Consider the following 26,140-nt stretch of genomic DNA (forward strand, 5'->3'; position numbering starts at 1 on the left):
AAGGTCTAAGGGTTAATCTAAAACACAGTGCTTTAAGACCTGGTTCTTGGTGTCAGGAGGAGTTCTTTAATATTTATTTAACATTCTTTCAGGGTTTGCATCCTTTTTCTTTGGCATTTTATTGCTTGCTGATACAAATTATCCATGGTTCACTAATCAAATGAAAGTGAAACAGTCAGGCTTTTAGCAATATATCTTTAGGCAATGCCCATACTAGACCCACAAACCTTAAGTCTCAATTTTTAATCTTACAGTTCTATTTTAACATCAAATGGCATGGTTCACTTTTGAGGAATTAGTGTCTTTTGCTATAAGGAAAAAAACCAATCAAATTATTTATTTAATTTCCAGAATTAGACTTCATATTATGCACACCATTTTAACAGTAACTTAAGTAATTCAGTTGCAGTTTCTGTCTGTCACTACATAAAGGAAAAGATAAAAACGTTCCAGGTGTTGCTTCATCTAAACACAAGTTATTCAGTCAAAACTACTGCTGCTCCCACCAGAGTCTGTCTATGTGTTTGTGGTGGAAAAAAGAGGTGGTATGTAAAATCTAAAACACTTGGCCCAATATGTTGGTTTTACTTGGGTATTTGGTGGAGATGCAGAGGAATTTATATGTCCCTGAGCTACCCCACTAGTTCAGTCTCCAGACACTTACTTGTCCTTACCCTGCAAAAGGTCCAGTTCTGAAAATTCTTGAGCACACGAGTTTATAGAAGTGATTGATTGAAGCTTGTTCTTAGATATCCTGCTGCCACTTCTTAGAGTCAGTGGTCTATGGAAGAGGAAGATACAGTGCAGGTAGACCAGTGGTTTTTACCTCCCTTTCCTTCATTATATGTAATTGCAGCTCACCTTTCCTCATGGTTCCTTACTTGTTCAGGAGTAATTTGGAGGCCTTGTTTATGAGCTGATCTTGGGTCGTACTTCAAAGTCACTCCATGACAAGTGTTCATATGTACTGAGCTCAAATACTCAGTCGCCTGTTGTAACCAGGGCAGTTCAGAGTTTGGAAAATTGTGAAATTTGAGAAGTACAAAAGCATGCAGAAATTTAAAGGTCCTGTTAGAAAGTCAGGCCTCTGATATCTTTTTGAATCTTCCAGTAAAAAGAAGTCTATGATTCAGCAGACTTTTTAATGAAAGGCTAACTTTTATGAATTGGCAGCCTCAAGTCTGCTCATATAACTGCTGTGCTTTTTTTTCTGCATAAGAATTTCCCTTGCATACACAGCAGAAAACAAACAAACACAGTTCTCTGTTATTTCCCTGAAAACCAAAGTCCTCTTTCCTAGCAAGATTAACTTGTTAACTAATCTTAGAGCAAACACTTTGTTTTAATCTGTCATTGTTTTCTGCCTGTAGTTTTTGCAGAGGTTAGAAAAAGACATTCATTCAAGTGATGGCGCATTTGTTTTTCTGAAAGCACATCAGAAAATTAATGCTTTGCCAAAAAAAATAACGAAATACAGTATTTCTTTTAATACACCAGTTAAATAAAGTCCTAAAATCATGTCTTGGCCCAGATGGGGTGTTTGTAGCATAAGGTACAAGTCGTATAATTTCTACTATCTGAAAAGTGCTTAAATGAGCTCTCCTTCAGCCATGGCATGTATTCCACACCTGAGGTGAAGTCACTCTGGTCTCTTCTTTGATGTAGAGCCATTGGAGTGCTGACTGCCAGTGTGTTTGTGCAAGTCTGTTTGCTTATACAAAGAACCCATTTAAGCTTCTCCACCCAAGAAATTCGTGTTGATTTTGGATAATCCCTGGGCGATTTTATTCTGTAAAATAAATAAATAAATCTTTCAGACTTGTGATGCAGCCCAGCTCTTGCACATTTTGGACTATTAGAAGTGTAGCATTTGTGTTGGGGAAACATGAAGTGACATGAGGCGTGGGCAATTTTATGTTTGTCCAGATGTCAAATAGGATGCCTGTTTCAGTGCAGGGTTATGTGATACTGGAGCTTCACCTGAGGAGTGTGGGGCTGGTCCATGATGAGAGTTTTGCATGGGGATTACCAGACCCCACACTGCATGCTCATTCCCCAGTGTGGCTTCTCTAGGAATAGTGCCACGGTGATTGAGTTTGGCAATAAACCAGTATTTCAGAAGAAAAGGAAAGGTTGTATTAAACAGCTGAAACAATTCTCTGGGGTCAGCCTTGACTGTCAGGACTCACTGGCAGCCTCAGAGAAGTTCTCTGTGTGTTCAACACGGGCCAGTAGGTGAGGGAATTGGAGCATCCTTGCTCTGAGTGTGTGAGCAGGGCTGCGCTGGGGGTGATTTGGCCCACAGTGGAATGAGTGTCCATGATCATCATCAATCACAACTGACCCATCCATCCAATTAAAAATCACTTCTGCAGGCTCAGCTCTCCCTGGTCCCCTTAAGGAAACACTGGTGCACAGGCTGGAATTGAGTGTTCTCAAGTCTGGCCAAACACAAGGAGGAAAAAGCCATTGTTTTCACTTTATTCTCAATCCCCAGCCATGTCCTTCCTCAGGGTTCTTGCTCTGGCAACACAGCTGGTTCTGAACAGGCACATTTCTGCTGAAGCCAATAGCTTTGGGTGTGTTGGCCAGAATGTCTACACTGCTGTTAGGTAAATAAACATTAAATTAGGTATGTAATGTCTTAGCTAATTAACTGTATTTGTCTAACATAGTTAATCTAAACTTGGAAAGTATTGAGATGGACCTAGACTGTCTCTGCTGTGCTATTTATTAATTTCATGGCAGCAGTTTTCAGCAGCTCTTTTAGCAGATGCTGAATTCATGTACGGAAAAGCCATTAACCTCGTGAGACTGAATAATACAAATAAAAATCTGTCTTGTTTCCTGCTTGGTTTTTGGGGTCTTGTGAACCATGAAAAGTTCTCTACAAGATTTATGCACCTACTTTGCTTCATTTTCCCTTGCTTTAACTGGAAAATAAGCTGAAAACACTTATTTTCATTAACTGAAATAAAATGTAAGCCATTAAAAGACGTGCTGATAAACTACTGAGATGGCAGGGCCTGAGTGAAACAGTACAGAAATGACAGCAAATGTTTACAAGGGATAATTGACTCACTCAACCCAACACTATATGTGTTACCAACACATATATCTTCCAATATGTGTTGTAATACATATATACTCAATATAGCTTACTCCTTCACTTGTTGCTCTATCCAATGGGTCATCATGTTTCTACTATGCTGGTGTTTTCTGTGTTACATATACCTGTAATTAGACTTGGGATGCAGACAACCTGTTCCTGCTGAGCTGCTGTGTAATTTAATGTAGGAAAGGCAGCTTTTGCTAAAAGTAGGAACTAAATGTAAAAATAGTGTTTTTGCCTTAGGCTTTTATTTAGGGTTTTTGAAAATAGAAGAAACTCTTTGTTTTCTATTACGTGTAGAAAGCCTAATAAACAAAATATCACTTCTCATCTAATTTTGCATTCCTTGGGTGTATTTAGGTATACCCTTTTTTGTTTTGAGTAGATTGCTCTAAATTATGCTGGGATGTGATCATTGGTAGTTTTAGCAGAAACAGTAGTTTAACTGAAGAACAACTTTGTTGGGACTTTGGTAATTATTTAAACTCAGAAAAGATCCATCTTGAGCAATTATTTTGCTTCTAAAGGGTATGTTTCATACAGATGATCAAAAAGGTGATGTAGTGCCAGTCCACTTGGGCTACCAATTAGTTCTAACACTATCAACCTCCTGATAAATTCACTACAGCACTGTTAGTAATCTTCAGTATTTGGGGTTACTGTCCAGTTGCCATGAAATTTACTGTGTATGAATTAAAGTACTGACAGCTATGATTTGATAAATGCTGTTCACTGTCATAGGCAGTTAGCACATAGTTACCTCTTTCCTCAAGCAGGTTCAAAACAATTTGAAACAGAACTACGATTCTGACTTCCTTGTACAGTCATTTTTCTTCAATGCGTTTCAGTCTTTTTAGTGTATTTATCTTTACAGATCTTTGCCTGATGGACACTTTGTTCCACATCTATTTTTCACACAGGGGACTGTAGCAGAGCTCACCAGAAGACACCAAGTGGGAAGTTAAACACCTTACTGGGCCAGTTAGGGCTGTGTGTGCACTCTGTTAGCTGCTCCTGAGTTGTTGGAGGTGGGTGGCATTTGCCAGGAGCCTAGGAGCCATCTGTAGGACCATGGCTCAGTAATGAGCTGGTCCCCACTGTGTGTCCAAACTGTGCTGCCAGGAGGTTTAACTTCAGGCAAAACTGCACTGCAAGTCAGCCTATAAGGAATATAAAAGATCAGAGGTTTAATTTGTAGTGTGAAACTGAATCCTGAGATAAGAGCACAGATTTAAGAGATTAAGTGATATTAGTACCACTCCATCTTGTCTAGATAAGCTAGGGGCATTCATTCCTTCATTCTTTCTCTCTCTTTTCTATTGCTCTTCTTTTTAATATTTCTTCTTATGTCATGTCAGTAGAGTAGTCTAGCATAAACTGGAGTGGTGTATCCTTAACTTAGTGTTTAGTTTAGTGGGTAAAGCACTTCTCTAGCAGATGAAAGAGCTGTGAACCCTCTTAGACTGGGGAGCTTCAGATACATGTCACCCTTGTAATAAGCAAGTTAAAGATATCTGAATTGCTGGATATTTTTACAGACTCCAGTTCAGTTTGTCTTGTTGACTGGCCAGGAAGCAAGGAGCCAAATCCTCATCATGAGGAATTGCCCAAGCTCCTTTAGAAGGTCCCTGGCAAAACAGGAATGAAATTGTACAGTAATCTAGAACCATGAAGCTCTAACTTGATTTTCCTCTTTGCAGCTGAATTGACCATGATAAGAACCTGCATTAATAGGGATATTTTATGTAGGTGCTGGTGTTCTGCCTTGACACATTCTGTGGGACATTTTTGTGCATCTTTAAGACAGGAGATTTTGAATATCTGAAGGTTGCTAGTGCATGATATCATATATGGTAGCTTGTCTTCTGTGGGGAGGGACTCATTCCTGGGCAGTATTGCTGTTGTAGGGCCTGATCTCTCAATGTAAAGTTGGGTTGATTTAAGTTAATCCAATGCTCTGAGTTTAGTCTTGTTCTGAATGAAGGAGATTAAAATAGTGGATGATGTGCTATGAAATCTCCATGTGTTTACATATCTTGTACTGATTCCCAACTTACACATAAGGCTTTACATCCTGTGCATGTGATTTATCAGTCAGTATTTTCCAGTGGGGATAACTGAAAATTAAATTTTTAAGTCTGGTGAGGGGTTTTTTTTGTGTGTTTAGTTTATTTGGGATTTTTTAATTAATACATGTTTTTATTTCAGTGTTCTACAAAGAAGAGGGGCAAAAAAGAGACATGCCTGAAATTTTATTCATTGAACCAAAGGACTTCTTTTCTTTTATGTTTCAGACACAGATATTAAGGAGCTAGAAGATGTTTTTGGACTTAACGGACAAGTAGAGCATAAGCTGAACTTCCTCAGAAAGAATGTATCAAAAGATATAAAGCTGGTACTGATTGCTCATTCTATTGGCTGCTACATCACCCTGGAGATGATGAAACGAGCATCAGAACTTCAGGTACATGAACCTTCTCGAATGGGAGTTGCTTTATTAGCAAAGCAGTGCACATGCTCAGCCTATGGGTAATACCATGAATTTGCTGTGGAAACTCTATTCTGTTATGCAGGAACAAACAAAAAAAAAAAGACCTTGATCCTAGTAACATATAATAAAGCAGATTGATGTAATTCTGAGTCTGAATTTCGATCTTTAATGCCCTTGGAATATAAATAATTGATAATGGTGAGGCATATATTTATGACTTATGATGACATTTGATTTTTATAGTGGTCTCTTATCTTGAGGTGAACAGATTGCTGGTTAGACATGGGAATATGTATGGGAATGAACAGTAATATAAATTATGAGGAGTACTACTATGAAAGACATTGATTTTAAAATTTAATGCAAATATCACTGCTTCTGCAATTCAGTCTTGGTTTGTGTAACTCAGTGAGAGTGAGAGCTGTAACTGCATGTTCTGTATATCTGAACATTTTTGTTTGTCCCTGTGAAGCAGTAAGATGGCTGAAGCAGGACCATATCTTTGCCCTCTGTAAATGGCAAAATGTACTCAATACTAACTGTCTGTTTGAGGCTGATAAATGGAGAATAGGGAGTTTTTATTCTTAAACATTCACTCTTACTAAATCATTGCTTCTTCCTTTACTTTATAAAATCTTCAGTGGAAGGAAGTTCCATGTTAGTGCTGACATGAAGTCTGGGGTTAATATATGCATGTGGTTAATACATGTAATGTATGTGGTTAATATATGCATATCCACTGCTTCATAACAATTTCCACTGCACATCTAACTTCTTCTTCCTTTAAAGGTAAAAGGAACTAAAAATGTGAAACATGAGGATAACCTCATACATAATAATGACAGGCATATTTCACTTTGTGATTATAAACAAGAATATTTTTCAGAGAAATTTTACATATTTTCAGAAAGGAGTATTCTAGAAAATATGTGCATTAATTTGTTCAAATGTACCAACTTTTTTGGGGTCAAAATCTGTAGTCTTTATTGCTCAAATGATTTGATCTGCTTTCAATTAAAGTAAAAATTGTTGAGTAACATTTTTACACCTGGCTCACCGGATGCTGGCAACTTTTTGTCAGTATTTTGAAACGTAGGGATCTTTGGGACCCTCTTAGACCTCATGGTGCACTGTGTGCATGAAGTTAATATATGACAAGCTACATTTAAGATGCATTCAACAATAGAAAATATTTGTGTAAGCCGGAGTATTGTGCAATCTTTGTCCCTTTGCCAAAAATAAGTTAACTCTTAGGTTTTATAACATATGAAGTGTGATAATAAGAAACTTGTGTTTCCATCTCTCCCTTTATTTTTACTGGAATATTTGATTCCCACAAGATTTTGAGCACATGTGTATTTTAGTAGCTAGATCATTTGATTTTGTATTTATGTAGTTCTCGGTGATATTTTTTCATTATATGAATTTTGGGTTTGGTCTTTAAATTCTCTGCTTTCATTATTTACAATTTATTCTGAAGCAGAGGTTAATTTGTTGTATTTTTTTATTCAAATAGTCCAGTAAACATTTATATTTGGAATGTATGTTTAGCAGATTTTATTTTTAGAATCACAGAGCATAGAATTTTTAAGTTTGGGAAAGATCTGTAAGGTCATTGAGTCCAGTTGTTAATGCAATGCTGTGTTCAGCACTAAACCATGTCCCCACAGTGCCACATCCACATGTTTCTTGAACACATCCAGGATGGTGATTCAACCACTTCCCTGAGGAGTCTGTTCCAATGCCTGACCCCGCTTCACTGAAGAAATTTTTGTTTCACAATTTAAAGCTCTTCCATAGTCCAACCACATACAGACTAGATTGTCCGTCCCTTAGCGTGCATGAAAAGGAGAAAGTACATCCTCTTCTCTCTCCTCCTTCATTCCTCTTCAGCTGTCAGTTTTCACAGGATCACAGAGTCATCAAGGTTGGAAGAGACTTCAAAGATCATCAAGTCCAGTCATCAACGCAGGACCACCATATTCATCCCTAACCCGTATCCCCAGGTGCCTTATCCAGCCTTTTCAACACTTCCACACAGGGCCTCCACTGCCTTCCAGGGCAACTTACTTCAATGCCTAACCACTCATTCAGTGCAAAAAAGATTTTTAATAACTAATCTGAATCTCCCTTGGTGCAACTTAAGACCATTTCCTCATATGTTTTCACTTGAGACGGGGCAAAAGAGACTGACCCCCACATCATTGCAGCATCCTTTCAGTTGTAGAAGTCTCCTCTGAGCCTTCTCTTCTCCAGACTAAAAAATCCAGCTCTCTCAGCCACTTCTCATAAGACTTGTTATCTAGACCCTTTACCAGCTTTATTTCCCTTTTTTGGACCCAAATGCTGCTGCTATCTAGGGCCCCTGTGCTCTGCAACTAAATGGGGTACTGCATTTTTTCCTTAGGCTTGTGTGAGATAATGCTTTCCTCTTTAATTAGTAGAAATTAAATGGGAATTGCCAGTTTATTCCAGCATAAATTCAGTTTTGGAGCCCATCCCTATTTTCCCATTGATTTTCAGGGAGGCTTCCATTGAGTGTTCCTTCAGGAGACCCATTAACACAAACTTAGTCTTAGGTTGGTGCCTTTAACCAAGTGTGATTAGTAGAGAAGGGCACACAGGTTGCATCCATACTTGTAACTAAGTGGGGCTATGGCACAGATTTCAGCAATGGGACAGTGATGTTTTAAACTTGTCTTTAAGTGGCTTTCTGGCCCAAAGGAAGCAGCAACTCCCAGCAGCACCTTTGCATGGTTCTGGGCTTGGCTGAGGTCCAGGACCATTCCCAGTAGTTAGTTTGGATGCTGACATGCTGTTTGGAGGCTGGAGGAGACTCATCCATGTGAGCACAGACCATCCCATGCCTCCTGTTCAGTGAAAAGCTGCAGAATAATTCCTGGCTGTTGTCTTTTCTGGCTCACGAATAACCACAAACACTTTCCAGTTGTCTTGGTGGGCTTCAAGTCTTAACAACATTCACCTCTCCGTGGGAAGTAGAGCATCCAGATTTTGCCAGACTGCTAAAAAATTTTGGCACTGGGAAGGAAAAAAATCAGCCTCACTTTGTGAAGATGGAAAACTGCAGTAATGTACAGCTTCCTTGATACTTGCTCTTAACCTCATAATCTTCTTCACTCTTTATTCAGACAACAGAACTGAAAAATGAGGCTCAGTGACAAAATTATTTTCTCAGTTGTTGGAACATGCATCTGACCCATAAATGTGCTACATCCTCCAGGCATTCTATTCTAAAATGCAAATCCTTACTTGAAGGATTTCCTTGTACTTTACTGTTTTCCTAAAACACTCCATTTGATCATTAATTTAACCAAAGATTGACAAGTTTTCTTGCTGGTGAAATTCAGTCTCTTACAGCATTAGTCTTTCATTTGTAGTGATGCTTTTGAAATGCTAACACTTTTGTGGTAGTAAATTAACTCTTGTTAATGAGTACAATATAAGTATTGCTCTTCCTGTAAAACTCATTGAAGAGGAAGAGTGTAAAACCTCTGAGTAGTATCAGTTTAAGCAAATTAAATTTTTGTAACATGTAAATTAAACCCATGCATTGCTACTGTGCCTCACTGGTGTGAAGAAATATTGGGTATTGCTGGAATTTGTTGATTTCATAAATGATAGCTAAAACCACAGAACTTGGAATAGCTGTGCATAAAACTGGAAACCCTGATGCATCATTTCTGTGTGCATACTGATTATTTAGTTTCAGTTGTTGAACACTTGGTTGTGAGTATGGGAAGCACTTTCATAATGCTAGGAAAGAGAAAACTACCATGTTTTTAAATATGGGTACTTCTACAAGAAAACAAAGTTCTTTACTCTGGAACTACTGGAAATCTACAGGATCTTTGAGATTGTGAGATTGAAAGAGGGGGATTTTTTTAACAGCACAGGAACTACTAAGCATGTCTGACCTTTGAGATAATAGGAAATCTTTTCAGCAGGATTAAAGGAAGTGAGGAAGAATATATGAAAGCAGTGACAGTCATTCAGTTTCTATTTTGCTGGGATTGGGACTTAAATATGTAATCCAATACTCATGGTGTCACCATTACAAAAAGCATCTTCTGAAAGGATGGCAATGTAGCAAGTTGTGACTAGAAGTTCTGGTGCTTTTTGGAAAGAGAGAAAAGATGAAAATATAACCACTCATGAGAGAAAAAGGAATATAAATTTTTATTCCATATTTGAAAGTTTCAATTGATATAATAGCCAATGTTGATTACCTAAATTAGATGTCATGGTACTTTAAACAAAGTCAGTTTATATAGCTGTTGTCTTGGTGAATTAACTTCTGATGGTCTCACTGTCTATTATAAAATATGCTTAGCAAGGCCCATTTTTAACCACCTTGAATGCTCCCTTTCAACAGTAAGCTTATCTCAGATATTTTGAAAAGTACAGTGAGACTGCATAAAATAGAGAAATATTATAGAAATAGCTGTTGAGAGAGGGAGTAATAAATATATTAATTTCTTGTTAGTTGCAGGCCTAAATGAAGAAGTGAAAAAAATGAGCATAAAAAATGAAATGGGTAAAAGACTTTCAGTAACACAAACTCAGTGACAATATTTGTAAAATTATTATACAGGGGAAAAAACAGATGGCTGTGCTTAGCAGACTCCACAAGGGAATTGGTGTACATTTCAGATAAATGTGTATCTTGTGAAGAGAGCTATTAATTTCTCGGCCATGATATAAAACTAAATTGAGTCTGGTGTTGTTTTCTTCTTCTGTCCATCCATCCATATTGATGAAATACATATTAAAAGAACAAGGAAGTGGCATTGGGCTCGTATCCACCCACCTTCATCCCCCTTTACATGTTGAGGAAGCAAGAAAAGACTTACTCTGACACAATTATGCACAGATTTAAACATTAATCTAATTTCAGCTGCCTTCAGTGAGATGAGTGTGTTAATTTAATTTTATGGATGTTTTAAGTGTGTCTCTGAGTTGGATTATTTTTATGAGACAGAGAGAGAGATTTGGCAGTTCTATCAGTTCTTGGTGTATCAAGTCTTTGGAAGCATATACAAGGAAGCCCAGGCGGTCTGAGACAGCAATTGGAATAAAATTTGCTTTAGTTGAAAGCTTACCCATTACAGAGTCTGCAAAATCCACTTCACAACTCTGGATGATGCTTCAGGCAGTATCAGTAATTCTGATGGAGCAGGCAGTAAAGCAGCAGTAGGAACGTGGGGCATATGCAAACATTCTGCAGCTCGCTGACCTGGAAGAAGAGAGAAGTCGCGCAGATGATTTATTAAAACTAACCAAATAAGATAAATAAGATACTGTATCTTTGAAGCATCAAATAAGTTGCTATGAAGATTTGTAGAAAGATTTTTTTTTCCCTAAAAAAGAAAATATGACAAAATCTTCACATGAGAAGCTAAGGCAAATATAAAATATGCTCTCTGTTCAGGTGGGAGGCTGCAAAGTAAGGAAATGGGTTCATGGCAAACAAAGGTTTTTAAGGGAAATAGTATTTGACTGAGACATTCACAAAAGGCTTGGATTTAAAATTTCAACAAACCTTGAAAACACCATCGGGGAAAGGCCGATAACTGCGGAATCAGGTTGAAAGTGTCAGCTCACCCAAGAGACTGCTAGCAACCATTATTTTCACTGGCTTGATGACAGACCCTAACCCTGAGGGATCCTGTTATATTGTCTTCTACCTTTCCCCTTAAAAAAAAGCTTTGAAAATGTAAACTGTATGAAAATGCAGCAGTCAACAGGCAGACGGCTCTTTTGTGAAACCCTCAATGGACACAGTCTTTGTCAGTAGGAGCAGGCACTGTCCATTGCCATCTGCTGTGTAGGTCTGCTAGAAATTACTTCACAGGCAAACAACCCCACCTTGTAATACAGCAAATAAAAGGATGTGAAGTGTCTCATTATGCAAAAAAAAAAAAAAAAAGAAATTGAGGAACTTAAAATGAAATAAGATAAACCTTGTTGAAGGTGAGCCGACTCTTAAGATGTGACGTGCCTGAGGGAGGTTTAAAATTTGAACAGTTTGCCATGTGTATCCATAGTGTACCTTGTGTGGTTTTTGGAGTGGGTGAAGCAGGTAGTTATCACCTGCTCAGTCCTAGATCTTTATGGGAAATAATCGATTACATATACTTCAGTACTCTCCTGAGTCAAGAAAATTTTTCTTCCAGAAGTGTGAAGATGAGATGAGATTGGTAAATAGCAGAGTGACAATTGTTGCAGTTAAAAGACAGGCTTGACAAAATCAGCAATGCTGTATCTGTCAGCTTGTAATTGCCAAGCAGATGAATAATAGTTTCTGTTTTTAACACTGATCGCATTTTAAAAGTGAGGATTCAGAGTTAATAACAACATTGCCCTAAGATTTCCTTGTTTGCATCATAAGTTTGTGATCAGAAGGCCTGAGAAAAAGCTTAATTCTCAAAATTTTCTGTGAAAAACTGTGTTTTGTTCATAATGTTCACTGAAACTTCAACTTCTCTTAACTTGCTTAATATACTGGTATACTGCTCAGTTAAATATAGAATCAGTATGAAAAGCAAGATTTTGATCTGTGATGATTCAAAGAAGTAAAACTTTAAGAACAATAATTTTTATTTCAAGAGACTTGATTTTTTTTTCATAACATTGTGTTTATTTCGCTGCTAATGAAACATCTGATTTCAAGTGTATGTAGTCAAAATTCTAATACACCTATAAAAATTATTTTTTCTAGGAACTTAAAAGACATTAAAGTAGCCAAATGTACAAACAGAAACGAAAGAAAAATAAACTGAAATGTGAAATCTGTGATCATTCATCAAGAATCCAAAGTAAAACATGAGAATGAGGCGGAAATGAAGGACTAAAAATAAAAAGATGGTTAAAATGGTAAATGGCAGAATAACAGGGTTTACTCAGTACTGTGAATTTTTACAGATTTGTTAATAAAATCTTGTTATTTTCAATCTCCAGAAATTTAGATTCATATTGTCATAACTAACTGAAATTATTGTATAAAAATGAGGGAATTGAAAGCAAGATGTGAGTTTCAAAAACAATTAGGATTTATGTTTTAAGAAGAGCTCAACTCAACACCCTTCTGCAAGCCAGATTTCCCAAAGAACATTTTATGCTGGGAGGTGAGATATTTTGAAATTCTGCAGATGTGTGCACATAGCTCTTGAAAATCAGAGAGTCATCTTTTTGGAGAATTGGACCAAGTGATTGGAATTCAGTATATGTTGCACATAGCTTGAATTTTTTTAAATGTTTTTATACGGTAATCAATGTGCTTTTACAGAAGACAACAGAGCCAAAAATCTAGCAGTTCTCATGCAGTTTTAATAGTAGGTGAAGGAGAACACTGCCAGTTAGGACATTAAAGAGTTCAAAGGAGCAGGTGAAGGGATATTGTGGAGTTTTTGAACATAGACTTTGAAAACATAGTTACACTTGGAGCTCAGCTTTAGCTCTAGTAACCAATATCTGTTCCTAGAAGCTCTACATTAAAATGGAATTTCACTGCCAGTTTAGAGCCCTCAGCAAAGAAGTTGAGCTACTTTGTCAGCTCATGCCTCGTGTTATATGTGGTACAGTTGCTCAAGCAATGAGGAAGGACTTGGCTTAGAATTTTTATAAAAGAGGTTACTGAGGATGGACAGGGTTGGAATTGCAAATATTTCCTACTCTGCCATATTGTTCATTTGTTCATTGCACATGATTCATGGTGAAACCCAGGGGTACTTCTGCTGCATTGGTTTCTACCCAAGACTGGTTTGTCCTGTTTGAAGGGTTCACTGCAGGAGTGAATCAGAAAAAGACACAAACTTCATACAAAACAGTTATAACATCTCTGAGATAGCATATCCATAGCATGGAGGGCATTTTTAATACCCTGTGGAATTAAGTTCAGGCAAATACTGGAGAATTTGTTTTCCGTATCACTTTAGTGATTGCTGATTATTTTAGGGGAGCTTTTGCCAGTAATCAGCATTGATTTCTTCTTATTTTAGGGGAGTTCTTGCCACCATTAATCTTTTCAGATACCTGAGGATGTGTTCCATGACCATAAACCTGTCTTTAGGGAACTAAATCAAGCCCTAGATTTCTTCTTATGAATCCCCATCTGTACTTTTATGACTGAGGCTATCTCCAAAATTAAACATAATAGAAGTCCACTTCCTTTTCTATTTGTTTCAATGTATAAGTGTTTGAAATATTTAATTTCTGGTGTTTGAATGCAAGTCTACTTATCTGTGGCATTTTGTGAAAAAAAAAACCTCATTGGAGTTTGCTCTTTTATATGGAATTGAGTGTTAAGTATACATTTTAGCAGAAGTCCAGGAAGAACAATGTGTTTAATTAACTTATTACCTTTGAAGTCCTGTAAGGAAGTTGAAATTGATGTTAATGAAAATATGCTTTTAATAACTTTGTTTCAACACTTTTAGTTACTGGAAAATTCTAAGAAGTTTCTGCTCCATTTCAAATTCCAAAACAAAGCATAGTGTTGTATAAGGAGCAGAATTCACGGAGTCCTAATTGTTCTTGAAAACACTGAATTTCTGCTCCTCTATTTTAAAACAGTAGTATGACTACTGCAAGTATATTTTACTGAAATGGATGGTACAAACCATAGTTCTCAATAAATATAATTTAAATTGCGACCTTTAATGGCAGCTGGCATGGCTCAGACTTTTTACCTGGCACTGGCAATAGAAAGATATTCTGCAAATACTTGTTCTCAGTTGCTCTAAAACCCTTACTTACCTGATGACTGATTTTATTTGTGTGATAAATTAGATATGATAATTTTTCTCTCTTAGCAGATTCCTGCATATATTCAGTTTGTTATAATAATTAAGGCTAGCAGTAGTCTGTAGTCTTGCAAAGGAAGGAATTTTCTATTTTTCCCTTACTATTTAAAATCCTTACAGTTCTGGAAAGATGAAAGCAAGGATGGAAAAACTAACTGACTGAGAGAATTCCTAACTTCCTTCTCTCTTTTTATCTTCTTCTGATACCCTGACAAGAATTTGGGGCATAAGTTCTCTCTCAAACCATAAATATTCATGGTTTCTTTTCATTCTCTGATAAAAATATGAAGTTCTGCTCAGTGTATACTTCCTGACTCACTCATCCTGTTTTTCACTGATATCACAAGGCAGAACCTTACTGTTCTTCTTTCTCCAGGGTACATCATGAAGCCACTAAGTGACTTTAATTAGTTAAAATGGTAGGGACCTGAAATCCTTCCAATATTCAATACCAGCTTTGCTTGTCTAACTCCTAACCCTTTGAGCTGAGAAGGACTATGGATCTGGTTTGACTGGATGTCTTTTTGAGGGCTGGCTTAAGTGAGTGGTAAAATAAACCCCTTCCAAGTGTCTTGAGTGGAGCACTTAAAAACAGAAGTCCAGGGATCTCAAGGCACTGATGGAAAATCATGGCCTTTCCTTTTCATCAGCAGAATGAGATTATAATTGTAAAGCTGGTTTCTCATTTACTTTGTTCAGCCCCATTTCCTTAAACTGAATGGATTGTCATTGAGATTTATTGGTAGGTATGGCTGTACATCTATGGCTGTGAAAGTAGTTGGTTCAAGACAACACAAAGTCTGATTTTTAATGTTTTCTTTTGGTTGAGCCGCCTCTTCACTTTAAGGGTATGTTGCTGGTTCATCCTAAGTGGTAAATGTGCCAGAGCACATGTACAAAGGTCACATTTGCCAGTCCCTGTACCATAAGGGTACCTGTAGATGCAATGTGGTGATCTCATGGGAGTGCTACACTGAAAAAAATCCCACCCTGTTCTTCCAAAATGAAAACGGAAAGAATTTCTGCTGGAAAGTGGCAGCTGCATTCTGACATTCATGTAATGGGAGCAACTGAAAGCTTTATGGTGTGTAACTGTGACACTGCATTCCAACATAAGCTTCTCCCTGCCCTTCTTCCAACCAATAAACTATTCTTCCTCTCTTTTCACTCTCACCCCTCCTAATCTTCTTCTGTTTATATGCTTTAATCATAATAGCAACAAATCCATCCCTGCTGGTATTATCACACCGTTGCAAATTTTGGCTGTCTCCTTTGGCACTTCTCTTGTAGATGGAATGACATTGCCCACTTTGATGGGGCTTAATTCTCTATGTAAAATACTGCCCTGTCAATGAATATTTTCTCTATTAAACTATTTTCAGTCCAACAATAAGATACAGATTTTTGGGAGAACAGTTTTCTCATTATTACCTTAACCCATAAAAAGGCTATTTTTTTTTAATTCAAACATTTTGGGCAAGTTTTCAGTTACCCAAATATTTGTAGTACAGAGTAATTTGCATTTCAGCCCTGTGAGACTTATAAATGTAATGAACAGTCTGTGTGTTTTATATTTTTTATATTTTTAATAATTTGCAAATAGTTCAGTATGTAGAGCTGACCTGTTGAAAAATAGTTTGCAGTGTCTGTAGAGAATACTTCAGAGACTTTTGTGTACTTAACAGAACTCTGAGCTTCAATTGGAAAAATTCTAGGAGTACCTCTTACTGGAAAATATTTCAAGTAATGTGAAGCAACAGATAGTTTTTTCCTGTGCCATGACCCAGTTGTAAGGTGAGGTATGGAAAGTCCTTCTCCTATGGCTATAAAACAGGTTTCAGCATTGAAAGTAAAGTACACAGAAAATATTGATACCTGCTGAAAGGTGTGATTGAAGGTGTATTTATTTCAAAGGAAATTGTCAAAGGTCTCAATTTACTTGTCAGTCCAAGAAATTAATCTCTTAACTACCATGATCAGTGTTTTATGGCAGCCATGGTCTTCATCTGTCTATCCAAGAACAGATAAGAGAGAACTGGTTTATAGAGGCGGGAATATGATGTCTTTGGTCATATCTACATGGAGTGTAGGCTGTTACATTTAATATCTGGGAAATAATACTTTTATCATAATTTATTCATGGGGCAGAATTAAGACATATGAAATCTTTGAAAATTTTGCCACTAGTTTCAACAGGAGCAATATCACACACCGACCTGTACTGTAGGTGCAGTCACAGAGCAGCAGGAGTACTCAAAGGGACATTGGGCACAGTCTCATTAGGGCTCTTCTTTTTGCTTACTGTGCTTGTGATCACTGTTGTCAAAGGTGATTTCTTACTCTCAGCAGCTGTAGCTGGATACTGCTGATATTTCCATGCCTCTCACTTGCTTATCCTCAGTTGCCTTTGTCCCATTTCAGTTCTTTTATAATTAAACTCTGCAGAGCAACTTGTAGTATTCTCCTAATAATCCTGCACAAAGTTAATACTGTAGAAGCCTGATGGTGATTCATGTTTTACCAGGACTCTTCATATGGAGAATCCTATGAGTTTGGATGCAGGACTCCAGCACATAAGGCTCAGAATCAAATTTATGCTAAGTCAAGTGGAAAGTGGCCTTAAAGTAGACATAAATTTAGTCACACCTCACCTTGGTGCAAATGACATTCAGATCCACATACCTAAGGATGTAATCATTGTACCCAGCACTGTATTTGTCATTACACTGGAGATCACGGTTTGAAATACAAATACATTAACAAAAATGCTGGTCCTTGAATTTTGTTTCCATCCAAGTGGAACTGCCAGGAAGCACTGGAGGCTTGGGGTCTTATAGGTGTACTTCAAATAAAATTGGATAATGTATGTTAAATAAAAAAGGTGCCAGGACATGGAAAAACCATGTGATCACTGTAGAATATTTTAAACAGATGCAATTTTTACCTGCTATATATATCATCAGGTAGAAGCTGAAAGAAAAAAGTGAAAAAATAAACAAAACTTTTAATCCATTTGAAAAAATGCATGGATTATATATATTTTAAAATAGTTGATCAAATTCAGATGTTGAAGAAGGTATCATTTATATGATAATACTGGATATATTGAATGTAAGAAACAATAAGTTAAATAACATAAAAGTTCAATTTGTTGTGATCCATTGTTTTACATTTGAACACTTTAAAAGGAAGATACCAAAAAACCTTATGGTCAGGAAATATGAACCAGCTTACACAAAAAGGAAGTTTCCTTAGATTTACTTAACTGTTGCTTGGCTTACATTTGTGCCATTTGCAAATAGTGACTTTGTCTGATATCACTAAGGTCAGCATTGCCCATACACTTAATTCCTCTAAAAAAATCCAAGTATGACTTTATATTTTGCAACAGTTGATACCATTATAAAACATTGTGAAGTTGTGAGGATTATGCCCAGTTTCACAAGATAGGTCTCAGTGTGCCCTGTATCTTTCATTACCTTATATCTTGAAAGAAGTTAGTGCTATTGAAATGTTGAGAAACAACACATTTCTGAGGTTTTCAGGAAGATTTATATGTGTGTTTTTTCTTAGAAAAACCTTCCAGCAAGTATATACCTATATACACCATTTCCTGAAGAGCTGATATATCTTATACTTCATGCATAGGTCCAGATAGGAGTAGCTGAAACCATGGGATATGTGGTTATATGAATTTGTGTTGTCCTGAAGCCAGCCTGTTGTAGTCTCTGAAGTTCTCTCTTTTATAAATCAGAATGATAGAGACCTGTCTAAGTTGACCACCTCCCTTAAGGTCAGTAATAGTGATGAAGTTTTTTAGAGGTGAGAAGGGCCTGCATGGGCTGTACCTATGATGAAACAGAAACAAGAGTCGTCTCTTCCTCAGGCTGAATTGAATATCCCAGTCTATTTGAGTATGCTTTAAGTAGTTTTAACTATAAAGACATAAAGTTAATTCTGAAAAAAGGAGTGTGCATCAGACACCACCAAGAGGCAGAGACATCCTTGACATCAAAGGTGAATGGAAAACAGCACTTGGGCAGGAAACAGCCCTCGTCACACAGCCAGCCTGGGCTTAGGATGTGAGTAGTTAATGGAAAGGACTGTAAAGAAAGCTAAGAGAGTACATCTGTTATGGTGGCTGTAGATTTGCACCATATAGTGTGTGTGTGTGTGTATGTGTGTGTATGTGTATGTATATATATATATATGTATACATATGTTTGTATATATTTATTATTATTATTGTTGTTGTTGTTGTTGTTATTATTATTATTATTATTATTATTATACCTAAGCTGCTTATGGTCTTTTCCATAGTCCCCCAAATATTTTTTGTACTGATGTTAAGTACAGCTTCTGTGCCCTCATCATCAGGTGATGCCTTCATCTGCCTTCCTTGGAAGCAGTAAAAAACGACCACAGGTAGAGAGTATATGCAGTGTTCCCTATAACACTGTAAACCTTGTTTACATTCTCACAGTAAAATTCATTGAGTATTTGAAATCACAAAGGAATTCTCCATCAACACTGATCTCTGTGTTTTGTTTCAGTAGCATTTTCTCTAGGCTGAAAAAAAATCCTTTCCTGGGCTTTTAAAAATATTTTAATTTAATGAGTTCCATATTAGAAAAGGGGGCCCATGAGAGTGATAGTGTTGTTAGTTTGCCATCTTCTCATCCTATACTGTATCATCAGTTTTGGGGGTTTGGATCTTTTTCCAAAGCATCATAAAATATGTCATTGGGTGCTGGAGGATTTCTTACAGCTTGATGGGAAGGAAATACAGAATGGTTGTGGACTGGGTTTAATGATAATCTTGTGCTGGAGTGTTGAAAAGTTCATCTTATTAACAGAATACTTCGAATTTTAAGTATTTTTTCCATGGTGTTTTCAACTTCACTTTTTTCCCAATTTTTTCTTTTTTTTTTGAGGAAGGGTGAAAGCTTGAAGAATAATGTCTAATTGGTTTTCTCCTCCTGAAGGGATATATTTCTTTCCTGAGCATAACCACTCTGCAGACATTCTGCCAGCTTGCTGTATAACTGAAACATAAATACATTTTTAATTTTTGAATGTGTTAAATATTTACAAGAAAGAAGGAAGGGGGGGGGGAACCCTCACTTTTTAAGTCAACACATTTGCTTTTCATCATTCATTTAGTCAACATCTGTAATATGCAGTCCCAGGACAATGTACTTGCATGAGAAAAGTTGAATATATAAGTAACATCATCAGGATTTATGTTAACTAGTTTCAGGATTTATGTTAACTAGTTTTTAAGCTCCCTGACACAATGTTCTGGTTTGGGAAGTCCAGGCTGTCTGTATGTCCATGTAAGGGGGCATTTCTCTTTCTTGCACCATTCCTGCTGGTAACAGTTCTACAGCTGGGACACTATACCTTGATGCAGCATAAAAATTTGTGTCAGTACAGACTCCTGATACCTGCTTTAGCATTTTAGATTTTTTCATTTCTTTCCATCACATTTACTTATGTCACTTATTCCACCCAGAATATTATTGAGTATCCTTTGCATTTATAGCCCTTAAAAATTTGTGTATGATTCTCCACCCCATTACATTTTTGCTCCCATTTTCTTGTACAATTCATGTTTTTTTCTCTATATATAACTTCTTCCAGAAATTTTATCATCTCAGCCCCTTGTTAATTTTAGGCTGTATTTGTGGCTCACTCTTGGTTGAAATCTTTCCATTTAGGATGTAGAGCACAGGATGCAATGTGCATTATCTCCCAGAGGCAGAGCTTCCTCTGGCATTTGTGATTGTGTTTCCTCACTGTGTGTAACGTGAAGTTGCAGTGCTTCTCTGTTGTTTGCTTTCTGCACCATATCATATTGCAAACTTGCATCTCCCATGTGTCTTTACCCCTGTATTACTTGCCAGGATTTTTGCTACTCATTCATGCTTTAGATTATTTTTACTGGGCATATTTAAAAATAATAGTAGCTTCTGAGTTTGTTCTGTGAGCTGAATAATTAAAATACCAAATTTAACTTAACTTCATTATTTTACCACCACTTTCCAGTTCAGGAATGGGGTCAATGTGGTGTTGTTTTGGGCTTTTGTTAGTGGGCACATATTTTCTGAACTTCTGCTTAGGAAAATTACCTTAAACATTATAAAACAGACACCCAAGTTGTATCTCAGAAAGGTGGTTTGGCATGTACTATAGCACCATGTCCATGGAAACTGCAGTCTAGCTACAAAAGAGGTAGTGACAGTCAGTATGAAATACCTGTAGCTTCTTGTCTTATACTGCCTATCTGCAATGTGAAGATCAAATCTTCAAACATTCACCTGATATAATAATTACTGCATATTTTCAGTTTTTACAAAAGTAAGTAATACATTCTGTTCTTCTTACATTGCCATCTTAAGAGGCACCAGTGTATTTACAGTGTTTTCAGTGCTAGAGACCACACACTGCTGTGGATGGGCCTCTTTAGAGAACACTTGCTCAGATACTGCTCAATGGTAGCATTTTGTTGCCCTCAAAATATTGTTTAGAAGTGTGCTGCTCCTGCTTCTCCCTGGAGGAGGAGTCTCATTTTGTTCTATATGATGAAGCTCCTAGTTAGAAATTGTTGGTCCTCTGTAATTAGGGGAAATAATTTATATTTTTTGAGGATCTGTCCGTGACTGACTTGAGTTGGGATTCTTGGGTGATTTAACTCCTATCTCAGGCACCTCAGTTTAGAACCAGTAGTGAACTTGGATAACACTGAACCAAGATGGACTCTGAAAGGGTAAAGGTTTATTCTCAGTTATTTTCCCACCATTTCATGGTGCAATTTCAGCAGATACCTTTAATATCTGTGTTTGTAAACATACAGAGTCAGTGACGGGCCGTTCTTTCCTTGCTGAGCATCTGATGAATGATCCCTTGATAACAGAGGGGAGATCTTTATATACTTGCCAAGGTTGCCCCACAGTGTGTTTAGAATCTCATGTAGACAAAACCGATTATTAAATATCACTGAAAAGGCCAAGGTATTTCTGACTGATTGAGGTAAATATGTTAAGAATTGTATTTAAATTCCTTTTTTGTATAAAACATACAAAAAAGCCACCCTGTGGCTCCTGACAGCAAGTGGCAAAATACAGCTTAGATTCCAGGCATGAAGCCTTCCAAGACCCAAACTGGATTGCTTCACATCCTGTATTTAGAAGATTCCCTGGCCTACACTGTTTTCTAACCTGTGCCCAGATGTCCAGCTGGCTTTGACCAGAATCCTGCCAGAGAACATACTAAAGGTGTTGATCTTGGAGCACCGGCCCTAGCCTGGTTTCACTTACCAGTACTGAGGTGACGATGTAGACTGGAAAACATGGGTTTTATCACATGTAAGGAGATAACATTTTTTGTGCTGGTTTCACCTCTTTCTATTTACAGAAGACATACAAGGGAAAAAAAAAAAAAAACCATGCTGCCTAGTCAGTAATGAGTGCCTCTGCACCAACAAAGCTCAGGTTATTGCTGTACTGACAAAGAGAACTGTTTGTCATACTGCTCTTCTGGCACAGCTCAGCTCTGTGCATGTATGCATGCTTTACTGTATTTATGAATTTGCTCTTTTAGCATAAGATGTCATTAATATTCATGTAACCAGAGTGCTGGATGGGGATCTCTAGGTATTGCTGTATTTATTCAGGGAAAAATTAGAAGCATGTACCTGGGTATGTGCACGTGTGTGTGTGCATATGTTGGACTTGGCACATGCCCAAGGCAATGCCAAGGCCTGATGCCTTAGAGGTAAAGGCACTGAAGTTGTGGAGCAAAATTGAATCCAAAGTTTATGTGGGAAGTGGATCTGTGGGCTGCTTGCATGCTTTTATGCTCAGTCCTTAAAAATCCATTTGATTTTACGTACTCATGTTTTATATCTTTGGTGATATTGTTTGGGTGCATATGTGTCTATGTAAAAGGAAAATAGCGTCCTGACCTTGTAAATCATGTTCATCCTTAGGATCGTTGCTCTCTGCTGCTGTCCTGTTACATTTACACTGCTGTACTCTCACCTACATGAAAACAATAACTGGGTCGTTGTATGTTTGAGGATGGCATCAGATGGTTCTGCTGAAGAGTAATTTCTTCAGACACAGAGAGAATTTCTGCCTGTTTGAGTGTCTCTGAGTCCTCCATGTGCCATTGCAGCCCTGCATGTGTTGATTCCCTTCAAGAACTCAGTCCCTAGCTGGATCCTCATTATGCCTGTGGGAATTCTACCAGCAGGTCCTGTGATCAATCCTGGATCCTTGATTCAGTTTGTTCTTAACCTAAGAAAATTCAAATATCCTTAGTGAAGTTGAGCTGACAAACATGAACATGATAATGTTGGTGACACTCAAAAAGTCTGTTTTTCTTAGGGAGCAAGAGTTCCTTCAGCCAGTCAGTGAATTAAAGAGTGTTACTTAGTTGTACCCACGTGCTCACAGAGTTGCATATACTAACTGTACATTGCTTTGGAAAACAAATTCAGCTCTTCAGGGAGCATGTTATGCGCCTCATAGAAGAAGACATTTTGTAGAAAATTTAAAAATCTTTCCTTCTATCAATCTCACAGAAATTATATAATGAAATTAGGAGTCTGGAAAGAAAAAAATAGAATGTATCTGATGCCAGGACACAAAGGGAAGATTTGGACACTAAGAAACAGGAAATGTAGAAAATTTTGAAGGAAACTTTGAAATCAAATGCACGTTCCTCTGCCCTGTCCTATAGACCCTGTATGTTGGGAGGGGTCCATAGAAGACGTTAACAGAAGATTGTCTTGCCCTAAGCAGCCACTAGTGAACTAAGCCACCATGACATTAATTGTAACAAAAAATACAAACTTTCCTACAAAATGTTGGTTATTTACAATGTTTTACCATTTTGTTTTACAGAAACAGTTTGGTTATCCAGAAAAGTAACCTTCAGTTAGAGCAGAGAATTGTAATTTGCAATACAGTTATTTAAAATATTCCTGCTTTTGCAATGTATATTTTCATGTGGAGTCATCTAACTTCACAAATTTCAGTTTATTTGTCCATAAAAAGCATGCTAAGACTTCTCTGTGGTGCTTAATTCTTATAAAGCACTTTGAAATAACAGTTATAAGATCTTCTGTTAACTGTGTTTGAGATATTTGTTTTCTTACCTCTTTAATATGCCAAACATTTGTTTAGAATTACAGGAGATCCGTAGGGTAAAGTAGAAGAAAATGCATACAGTATGTTTTGACTTCACACCAGGAGAAAAAAAGTGTTTTGTCATTTGTGTCCATTCTTTTGCTGTCATGAAATCCTGTGGATTTGTTGATATTGAGCTGTGACAGAGTTCACTGGTACAGAAACCAAATGACATCTTAAACAGACAAAGAAGAAATTACTGAAGATTTTAAAGGAGAACTCTATATTTTACGTATTATATTATATTAATGAGCGAGCAAAGTGAACGGGCAAGCCCAGCAGGTCCTGCTGTGGGGAGAGGACAGCCCAAGCCAACACTGTCTGGTTTTTCCTGTGCGTTTTCTTGGAAATCTGCTCGGCACAGCTGTGGCAATAAAGCACAGAATACTTCCCTGATCCTCCTTGTTTTGCCTGCAGGTTTCTGCATACTGAGTAGAAGAAATTGTGTGATTAATGTGGCATTCTGTGTCAAGGGTAGACTGTAGATTACCGTTAAGTGCATCATTATATTATCTTTGAGAAATTTACTAGGTTTCACCTGACAGATAATAGCTTTTCTTCTGCCAACGCAAGAGGGGAATAACAAACTAATACATGGGATGACCTAATATATATCAAAAGAAGTGCTGCTTTTGACAGAGAAGCAGCTCTTGCTTTTTGAAGGGTTTTGAAGGAATTTTAAATTAAACTTCCTCACTTGTTTTCTTTCCAGAGCTGGCTGTGTAGGTGCAGTGCCGTGCTTGGGCACTCATTACTGAGCACCGGATGGTGCAGTGACTCTGATGTAACACATCATGGATTGTTTCCTTCCTTCTGCCCCCTGATTTGAAGTCTGAGTTCCTTCTGGGATCTGAAATGCATAAATGGTGTGGGATCTGAACCTTGTGATTTTTTGGTGGTGATTATTGTATCAACCATTTCTGCCATCCTGGTGATCAAGAGCAGGTTATGCAGCAGGAGCAAGTGCTTTCCAAAAACCTCCCTGCTCAAAAGCCAATGAGAGCCTCCAGCAACCACTGCTTCTGCCATTAAAGCAGAGGGAGCCAGTGATTTATTTCTGAGGAAGTTTCACTGTCTGGTCTTTTCTTCAGTGGACCAGAGTCTTTTTATTTTATGGCTCTGATAGGGATATCTGAGCATATCTGTGTTCTGTCATGGGCAGGGATGGTCTCTTCATTGAGATCCAAGGGACAGGACTGAGAAAGCATGGCTGTAATTAGTGTATTCATCTGCTTGAACCCTCCTCTGAAAAAAAAAATCTTTCAAATGGCTCTTGCTCTTTTCTGTTGGTCAGTATCTGCCTTTTCCTATCCCGTCTGCTTTTTTCTCCTATTTTATTTCTATTAGCAACATGTCTTTCTGTATTGAGAGCAGGTGGCATGGTGTGACAGCCCTCTCCATGCCCTGGCTGTGTGAGCTCAGAAGGTACAGACCTGGGGGCCTGAGTCTGCAAATAGCATTTCTTCTGTAATCAAAACTTGCTGATTTCAAAAACATTGACCTCCTGTTGTTGCCATTGAAGGACTTAACTGCTCTGCAAATTGAGTCTTCTTTGAGTACTGGTTGTAAGTGGCATTCAGTTTTTAAGCATGATTTTACATTCTCAACACTGTCATTTACCAGTCCATTAAACAAGTAGTATTACCCACTCAAACTTCAAATTGTAGCTGAAGAATATATTTCAACTCATTCAGTAGAAGGCACTAGTGGAAAACATTACTGTGGGGGTGTTTTTAACTTTATCCAATTTGCATACTTGTAGTGTTTTTATAAGGAAACCATTTAAACATTTTACAAAAATCCTTTGCTGGTGTGGTTGAGACTATTAAATTGTGCAGTGCTAAACAGCAACTTATTATAAATTTAATGGTTTAGCATTTTTGTACTCTGTTCTCATTTTAATCAAAACAAAACAACTTGCAACTTTTACTGCAAATCCAAACCCAAGTCTGGACATAGCCCTTATGCAGTGAAGCTGTGAAGGTAGTCAGTTGTCATTTTGTCATCTTGCTTTGGATGGATTTAGATAAAAGCACAATCGAAAGCCTGGGTGTACAGGAATGTATGTACAGAATCTTGCTAGAAGCCTTTACTTAATTCTTTAATATTTATATGGACCAGTGATCATGGGAAGTGAATCATATTCACTGGAGATCCTTCCTAAACAAAGCACCTTGGTCAATACCATGCTGTTATGGAATGAGTATTTAATATTCCTTGTTTTGAGAGCTCACTTTCTTGTAAAGTAAGTAGTTTTTCTTCCATCTGTGTTCTAAAATTTACTGTGCAGGTCATACATTCCTGAAGTTAATGGACTGATTGCTCTAGATACAGAAATATATAAACAGTGTCAAAAGGGAAACTCCTGAAGTCCCCACGCCTTCCTCCTGTGGTGTGTGTTGAAAGAATCAAGAGCAGAACATTCTGGGCTGGTTTGTTCTCTGGATGCGTGCTCAGGCCATGCACCATTTCATTCCCTCTGTGATATATACACACTGCTGGACATGGGAGTAGGAGCTGC

General features: G+C 37.5%; 1 protein-coding gene across 3 annotated transcripts in view; it reads left to right on the forward strand.

The window, feature by feature from the left end:
• LDAH (lipid droplet associated hydrolase) overlaps positions 1–26,140 on the forward strand; it is a 112,095-nt gene that overhangs the window by 41,787 nt on the left and 44,168 nt on the right. For all 3 annotated transcript variants that reach the window (XM_064411805.1, XM_064411807.1, XM_064411806.1), the window contains exon 4: positions 5,407–5,576. In XM_064411805.1, coding sequence (XP_064267875.1) covers positions 5,407–5,576 — 170 coding nt within the window. The remainder of the gene's footprint in view (positions 1–5,406; positions 5,577–26,140) is intronic.

Source organism: Passer domesticus, chromosome 3 (assembly GCF_036417665.1).
Source record: "Passer domesticus isolate bPasDom1 chromosome 3, bPasDom1.hap1, whole genome shotgun sequence".
NCBI lineage: Eukaryota > Metazoa > Chordata > Aves > Passeriformes > Passeridae > Passer > Passer domesticus.